We start from the raw sequence: 9237 nt of genomic DNA, 5'->3' as shown, positions 1-9237 counted from the left end.
AGAGATAGTTGTGCACAAAAGCCCAGAAGATCAACCATTTCCGGGTTACTCAAACCATCCCGTCTGACACCAGCAATCAGTCCACAGTCAATATCACTTACATCACATTTCTTTTCCATTCTGATGTTTGGTCTGAACAACAGCTGAACCTCTTGACCACGTCTGCATTGAGTTGCTGCCACATGATTGACTGATTCGATACTTGTACTAACCTGCCTGTGTTCGGGTTACCTAATATACTGGCCACTGAGTGTATATCATTAACAGTGTGGTGGTACCTATCTATCCAACATGCCACCACTGACCAGTAAAGCATCCTTTCTCCACCACCTCCCATCACCTAGCCGATTTTGGATTTCATTAGATCCAATGATCCTATGTGCCTTACTTTCTGGATCAGCCTACCATGGCTGTCAATCATCCACTTCCAAGATGTTTATCACCCAACCATTCTGGAAGTGGGAGGAGCGCCACGCCGCAGAGCATCCAATCAGAGAAACGCAACTCCATCTGTCAATACAGGATGTAAATAAAGTGGGGGAAAGTGATCCCTGGGTGCACGAGTGAAGTTTTCGCGGATTTCTCTGGTTTTTCGCTCGTCTTTCCCTCAGATCGAATGCCTGAAGCTAATTCAGGAGCAGCGGGTCGTCTCGGGCACTCGACAAGGAGGGGAAACGGCGGATGTGCCGAGATTTGCTTCTATCCCCGTGGAAGAGGGAAGCAGCGAACTAGGAACTGGCTCCGACTGGGAGCAGAGCGAAGCCTTCTGCTCTTTTAGATACTCATAAATAAACTACAAGAAGATGGCTGTGCAAGGAGGATCTTTGACGCCGTTCACCATCCAGGATATTCTTACCCGGGGCAACGACACGAGGCTCGGTCGGAACCAGCACCAGGAGCGAGTGAAAGTCGAGCCGCGTAGCCTGAATTCGCAGCGCGAGCAGGACAGGGAGAAACGGACTCCTCTGATTGTTATCCGGGTCGATCAGAAACAGAGCGGCGCGGTAACGGGTGGCCCGGGAGAAAGCGAGAGTCAGCAGCCGCAGGCCGATGCGCTGAGTGGCGAAGAACAGCCCGGGGAGAAGGGAAGCGGGCGGCTGTTCGTGGAGACTTTCAACGAGGAATCCAACGAAGGAAATAACTGGGAAAATAACTCCGAAAAGTTTGATAAAGGTAGGCAGGCAAAGGGTGAATGCTGTTAAATATTAAAAACAATAATTTTCGTGTAGAGTTAAACATATTGTTCGCTGAATCATTATGTGCTGGCTATATCAGGAATCCGATTATCAAATTACAACAACCCAGGGTCCAAACTTTTATCAGTAAAACTTCGATAATTTTGGCCATAACTTTACATCTGTCCTGGCGAATTTTCTCCCTTAAAACTATTTGGTGTTTATTCAGGAAGCAGACCTGAAATTGACAACAGGGAGTGTCGAGATCTCCGCTTCATAAAATAGCTAATCGTATTTTTTTTCTGCACGTAATTTAATTTTTCTTAAACTATCTGTAGTAATTATCCAGCATTATTATAATCTACAAATGCATAGGATGTAAGAGATTTAAATGAAATTAACACGATTACTTTATGAAGGGAAATGAATACCTAAAATTTTACACTGTGATTTTGGCCACATAGACAACGTATAAAACCAATATATCAGTTCTTTCAGGTAGTTCCTACTTTATGGCCTCGGAACTTTGTAAATGGAACATCCTCCCTAAATTATTAACACAAATATCTGACAATTAAAATGATTCACTCGTTTTATTATTATTTAAGAACGAGAGACGAGAGCCAGACTGTAATACATTTGCCCGTCTTTATGATTACTTGGTTAACATTTTAAAAGTTGAAATGCAACATTGCCTAGCAGAAACGATTGAATACACACACACACACATACACACACACACACACACACACACACACACACACACACACACACACTCACACACACACACACACACACACACACACACACACACACACACACACACACACACACACACACACACACACACACACTCACACACACACAGAGTTTTGTAGAGCAGAGGCAGCTCTGGGCTTCTGTCTCTGAAAGTAGGCCGCAAAATGTGAAACAATTCCCAAATGCGGGAGAGATCGGAAACAACGTGAAGAACATAAACGCTGAAAGTCTCTTTAAGACCGGGGAGGGGGAAATTGGCCGGGGGCTCGTCCCAAAACTGTTTTAAAGTGAACATTAGGCCGTAATACAGACACTTACATCTGATTGAACAATGATACCGAAAGTCTTTTATCACAAGTGTCTTTTTTTCAGCATGTATCTTTTTCTGAATTATATTTATGAAAGATAATCTTATCTAAGTAATGCTTAGGATAAGCATTGAAGCTGTACTTTCTTGCTTTCTGAGTTATAACTTATTGATTCACGAGTGTGGACAAAATCCTTCGATCTTAATTCAAGGCTCAAATTCCGCACACTTTCTCTGATTACCGAAGTGTCGTGACGATGAAAATGTTTGTACAGTATGCTCGCGAATACGGACGGCTAGGGGATGAATAGGTGAGTTTTCACCTCGAAGCTTGTACCACGTTATCACCAGCTCTGTGTGATTGTTTCAGATCCGGATCGCCAGACAGCGACAGATGACGACGAAAAGTCGGAGAGACTTCTACCGTCCGACCAGCCCGGTAAATCCGGTAAGAAACGCTCCCGGGCCGCATTCTCTCACGCTCAAGTCTTCGAGCTGGAGAGGAGATTCAATCACCAGAGATATCTGTCGGGCCCCGAGCGAGCGGATTTGGCAGCCGCCCTCAAACTCACAGAGACGCAGGTTAAAATCTGGTTCCAGAATAGAAGATACAAAACGAAGAAGAGGCAAATGGCCGCGGAGTTGGTGGTTAATTCGGTGCCCGCTGCGGCCAAGAAAGTAGCAGTCAGGGTGCTGGTCCGTGACGATCAAAGACAATACAGCCCCGACGAATTAGGAAATCCGCACTTACTCTCGCTGTATCAGGCCTATCAATATTATCCCTACATGTACTGTCTCCCCGCTTGGCCTCCGTCCGTTATCCCTCTCTGCGGAGGAACTCATTGAAAGGACAAAGGGCGTGGGTGAGGGATGGAGGAGAAAGGGTAAAAAAAACTAACAGGGAGCTTAAAAATATTTTTAAACTATAAAATGGACCGTACACAATTCCTCCAGCAAAATGTTTTGCAGTCGCCTGCAGCTACCAATGAGTCGTCGGATCGGCCTCGCGTTTAGCACACAGGAAGCTTGTTCTTTTAATAAACTCCTTGAGACAAAGAAGCGAGGTCAGACTGAATGAGTAATTGGTCTTCTTTTGGAGAGGAGATGTCGGTGAGAATAGAGGATGGGTTGGTGGGAGGAATAGACAACACGGCGACTTTTTAAACAAAATATTAACAATATATCTCTTCCCTGTCAGTTGTTCGATGGTTTGCTTTTCTCTTGTTAAACGTTTGGTGCTGACCGACGTGGCCCTTCGATTGACTGTCTATCGGCAGACGAATGGCCGGGTAGGTCACAAAGTCACTTTCTAAAGCCAAATATAAAAGATAGAGAGAATTCATCTATTTCCGGCGAGACCCAAAGCGCATTTTCTGATGAATACTTGACTATGGTTTTTCTACATTAGAAAATAAATGGAAGGAATGTGACTTTACAGGAATGGTTTCGTTTTCAAAACCAGCCGTCCGGAAGGTCTACTGTTTTTTTGCACTGCTTTCTGCAAGTAGCTAACAAATACAAGCAGAATGTTATAAATATATATTTAAACTTAGCATTTAAACCGTAATTGCTGATGTAACTGAAAACCTTGAAACGAATTCGGTCTGTTCATTTCTCTTGTCTGCTGGCATCACTAATTTCTCAAAACTTGCTCATTCAATTTATAATTTTTTTGAAAAGAACAGTTCTTAATTTTCATGATGTAGTTTTTAATGTTTGCACAATTAAATATATATTGTTGGCCTTTTCTCGGCAAAAAAATGGATGCAGTTGATTTTTTTTTACTGTATTTTTATGATAAATAATAAATGGATTTTAAACCAACCCAATACAGCCCTTGTGGTAAAAGACAGTTTGCTAACTATCTCCACCATTCTGGTTACTACTTCTAAATTAGATAGTTTCTGACGATTGTGTCGCCGTCCTTCCGAAAATGCACCACTTACATTCAACGAAGTGGGAAATGGTTATTTTAGTGAGATAACCCTTCAACTCCGCTCTGGGGAGTTGTGGGTCAAAACGAAGAAGCTGGCTCCTTGGAGTTCTGGTTGCGGGGTCTCCGGTAGTCTCCGCATTAATCTGGCGTAATCGTGAGCCAATTTATTACGACTAGCAATAAACTTTACGCGTAGTTAATAAATTTGACCGCTGCTTATATGGAGCTGGCGGGAGATGGAGCACCGAGAAAGCTTTATAAATTAACCATATAACCAATTGTTTGGCGTTGAAATGCAAACGGCGTTGTCGTGTGGCGTTAATCGATTAAATGTTTTTAAAAAATCAATGGCATTTATTCGTCCTGCGTCACTTTTATAGGTCAATAAAATATCGGCAGTGTAACAGATGATTCGATATCTATTTACGTTCTTTTCACCTCATGCGTATTCAGTGCGCACCCGATTATCGAATAGCTTCGATTCATTGATAGCTGTGCTTTGATTCTCCCTGCAGCAGCATGTTGTCTGGCCGACGCAACACTGATATCTTTGTTCTCTCCACCTCAGTGAGTAGTGGCCCTCTCTAAGCGCCTATCTTCCACGCGCCACAATTATACTTCCATGGCCTTTTAAAGTGAACTTTAAAAAATAGGATCTGACTGAAAATCAGGTAAGACAGCAAAGAATATTCGCCTCTTTGTTAGTCTCTTCCTTTCTTTGAGGGAAGTTAGAGGTTGTCACCCAGGCGCGTCGGCAACAATGAGCATTGCCGCACAGGGTCTCCTATCCAGGTCTAAAACGAGTAAGCATATTTGCAACGAATTCATTACACTTGATCAGACATTCCAACAAAAATACCTGTCAAATCATCCTGCCTCATTGTACCATTTTAAATACATGCTGGGACTGATTTATGCAAATTTTATTCAATATCCGAACTTTAACTTTATTTTTATATAATTCTTAGCTATTTATGACTGTTGCATGTCGCGCCCTGACCAACACCTCGCAGCAAATTCTTGATACCTGTAAATGTATCTGGCGAATAAAGTTGATCCTTGATCCTTCATTCAAATTAAGTCGCTCGATTATGTGTAAGCAATTACCCGTATTTAAATATGAAGCCACAAACTAGGAGTGGGAAAGGCCACTCGGCCCTTCTTTGTACTTTATGCAAAAAGATAATGGCAGATCTTACCATGAACTCAACAACGACATTGCCGAGTTAACAACTGTAATACTGTAACCATCATATTCTCTAATCATTGCTATCTGTAATTCTGTCACGAACCGTTGGATGTTACCTCATTATTCGTTTACTTGCACTATTTATTTATATTGTCATTTGTTGTAATTTTAACTCTCTGCACTGTACTGCTGCTAAAACAACAACTTTCACGTCAAGTAAATAGTTGATAATAAAGCTGGTTCTGACCATTGCCTTTTGAGAGATTAAGATTTACGATCTTCGGGGAGAAATCAATACTGTATCGCCTCGTCTTTATCAGATGGACGAATCCTTGCTTTTTAACGCGAACTTCTAGATCTATTTTCTCCCACCAGAGGAAACATCTTTGCCACACCCACCTTGTGGCGACTCCTCAGAACCTAGCAAGTTTTATCTCGAAAAAATGGCCACAAATCATTCCACGGGAGATATACGTAGAATAAAATGATTATTGTCCCAATGTATAAAACCTAAATAAATACACAAATATTTTAGTCCTTCAATGCGTCCTATTTGAAAACAAAATGATGTTAGCATTTGTTTTTAAACCCGTGCTCACAATGGTTACACTCGCAGCCGTGACCTCAAGTGAGGGCATCTCTACCTCACATGGACCTTAAGACAGAAGTGTGTTCAATCTCTTTCTGCTTGGCATAAAGAGTGAAATTAATCATATATTAATCTCAAGGGAACAGCAACGCTTCCTCTGCGATGGATTTTACAGTCGTTTGCCTTTTACTTTTAAGTGCCACTTCAAAGGCAACGGAAGCGTCCTCTTCCAAAAACTGCGTGGGACAGAATTAAATGAAAACACGGCAATTTTATTTATACATGTTTGTGTAAGAAAGGGTTATTCACTCAGTGGCTAATTTATTAGGTACAGGAGTGGAACCCAGTGTGGTCTTCACTTCAGGGTTCGAGATGCTCTTCTGCACACCACTGCTATAACGCGCGGCTGTTTGAGTTACTGTCACCTTCCTGTCAGCTTGAACTAGACTGACCATTCCCCTCTGACCTCTCTCACTGACAAGTCGTTTTCGCCCACGGAACCGCCGCTCAATGGGTGTTTCTTCTGTTTTTCACACCATTCTCTTTACACTCTACAGACCTGAGCGTGGCAATCCCAGGAGATCGGCAGTTTCTGAGATACTCAAATCACCCCGTCTGGCATCAATAATCAGCCGGCGGTCAAATTCGTTCAGATCAAATTTCTTCCTGTTCCGATGTTTGGTCTGAACAACACCTGAATCTTTTGCCATATCTTGATGTTTTCATGCATTGAGCTGCTGCCACATGATTGGCTGATTTGGTATTTGCAGGTGTACCTGATAAAGTGGCTACTGAGTGTAAAATTCTGAAAAAAATGAAGCCTATTGTTGGTCCATAGACGTTGTGTAATCCCCATTCTCTCGTTCCTTACTGGCCTCCTTGCCTTTAAAAAATCGAAGCATTTATCCTTTGTTAAGATCTTCAGAGGGGCGAATAAATTATTGCTGTTGGTTGTGGAGTCCAGAACTAGCGAGGAGAGGAGAGACAGAACCAGGCCTTTCAGGGTGAACTTGGAGTAGATTAAAGGGTCGGCACAACACGGTATACCGAAAGTGCATAGAACTGTACTGCTGTATGTTCTGTCTACACGGAAAAGGAGAGAATGTGTGTCGCATCTCTACTCTGCAATCGATTTCGTACGAACTGTTAATTCATCTCCGAGATCAATAGATTTATAATAATTGATGATGTGAAAGATATAGCTAGATGCGGACAAATGTGATCGGGTTACTGACCAAGAGGGTACCTCATGACTTAAGCGACTTCCTCCTGAAGAAATAAAACTAGAAAATGCTGGAAGGGCGTGGCAGGTCAGACAACGTCTGTGGGGACCAAAACAGCGTTGACGTTTCAGGCAGAAAATTCTTCACCGACATTTCCAATTTATGATTTTATTTCAGATTTTCAGCATCTGCAGATCTCGATTTTCATTTCCTCTTGTACCCATGTTGCTTATTCTATCTTGAGGGTTGATATTTAATTAGCTCCCCGCAGTCTCCTAGTGGTTTCAAAATGATAACCACTCCTTGATGTAGTTCACGTGATAGTTAATAATCCGTCTGTTGCCAAGAACCAAGCGGAAATAGCAAGGAGGATATTATAAATATGGAATTAAAATAATACCGATACACTGACAGAAGTCGGTTAAATGATTGGTCAGAGCTTAGTTCTGGGTTGGTTGTTAAACTTAATTCTTTTTGACATTTGTTAGGATCAGAGTTTAAGTCTTAAACATTAGCAAGTTCTATCTCAGTGGAAAATAGAGAGTCCTACAAGGACCAAATGCCAATCTAATCATTAACCTAGAAACTTAGATACGCCTTAACGTGTTTAAATGGATCTAATAGTCGTCAAGAGAGAGATAGAATATAAGTAAATATTATTTCTGTGCTGCTCATGAAATATCAAGCAAGCACTTGATCTTCAGATAATTGGATCAGAACCAAATCCTAATTATCATCACTCATATATGTCGTGAAACTCTTGTCTTTGGACAGCAGTACAGAACAAGGCAAAAAAATGCTATAATTAACAATCAGCAATAACAAATAAATAAATAAATTTATATAGGTTTATATAGGTAAATTGATATAGATAGACAGACAGATAGACGGATAGTTAGATAGATAGACAGACAGACAGATCGAACAACTCTAATTTCTGTACGCTGTTTTAGTCCTGATGAAGGGTCTCGAAACGTCGACTGTTTATTCCCTCCATAGGTATAGCTTGACCTGCTGAGCTCCTTCAGCATTTTGTATGTTTCTCTCTCTCTCTCTCCCTCTCTCTCCTCTCTCTCTCTCACTCTCTCTTTCTCTCTCTCCCCCTCCCCTCTCTCTCCCTCTCTCTCCCCCCTCTCTCTCCCTCTCTCTCTCTCCCTCTCTCTCCTCTCTCTCTCCCTCTCTCTCTCCCTCAGTTACTTCTCATGGTCTCGTTTCATCACTCTTTCCCCAACTCCTCTCCCCTTCTTTGTGCACCTCTCCCTAACTCTCATGAGTACATCGTTCTGTTCTGGTGTGTGGGGCTATGTCACGAATCAGCCAAGAGTTCACTGTGAACGAGCAGAATCGAGAGTCTGAACGTTGTGTTTCTGCTTTCCAATTCAACTCGGGTTCATTGGAAAGTATGATACCATCGGGGGTGGAAAATGTATGGCCAAACGGCATTTCGCCGTGAACGCTCCACGTTAGTCGAGCATATACAGAGAAACTTATTGGCTGTTGAACAACAGGAAAAGAAACTGGTTTGGTTCAATTTTTCAAAAATAATAGGCAGCATCCACTAATTGAATGGGTTTTGTTGGGTCGAGATCATTATTTTTTTTAAGTAATCCAGGAAGTTAAAAAAGGCGCCAATATGATACCAGGGCGTAAGACTGTGGCGATTTTAGTGTACATTCATCAAGTGTACCTGAAGAGCGCTAACTCACTCAAAGATTTTTTTTCCGCATTTCTATTTTATATTCCCACAGCGGTTCTTGTATGCTTCGGGCACGTCTTATCTATTTCTCTATGCTATTCTGCACGTTCGCTACCTTCGAGCAGTCGAAATGCTACCCAGTTTTTTTTTCATTCTTAATTTCGCTTTGTTTAGATGAATTGGCGATTAACCAAGTTAGCCGGAATGACTGCGGATATTATCAGTTGAACAGTACTGTCATATTCCGGACAGGACAGTCTTCCATCAACAGTGTAGCAGAGGAAGATAGCACCGGAAAGGCCTTTCGGTCCAACTAGTCACTGTCGGCCATCAAAGAACGCAACTATACTACTCCTATTTTAT

The 9237-nt window shown here is 42.0% G+C and overlaps 1 protein-coding gene across 1 annotated transcript; it reads left to right on the top strand.

The window, feature by feature from the left end:
• Positions 1-537: 537 nt before the first annotated feature.
• Positions 538-3996, top strand: LOC140715057 (homeobox protein Nkx-3.2-like). The gene is made up of 2 exons (XM_073026786.1): positions 538-1173; positions 2612-3996. The coding sequence occupies exons 1-2, from the start codon at positions 804-806 to the stop codon at positions 3085-3087; spliced, it is 846 nt and encodes a 281-aa protein (XP_072882887.1). The 5' UTR covers positions 538-803; the 3' UTR covers positions 3088-3996.
• The last annotated feature ends 5241 nt before the right edge of the window (positions 3997-9237 follow it).

The sequence above is a fragment of the Hemitrygon akajei genome, chromosome 23 (genome assembly GCF_048418815.1).
Source record: "Hemitrygon akajei chromosome 23, sHemAka1.3, whole genome shotgun sequence".
Taxonomy (NCBI): Eukaryota; Metazoa; Chordata; class Chondrichthyes; order Myliobatiformes; family Dasyatidae; genus Hemitrygon; species Hemitrygon akajei.
This window is presented reverse-complemented; position numbering and strand designations above follow the sequence as displayed.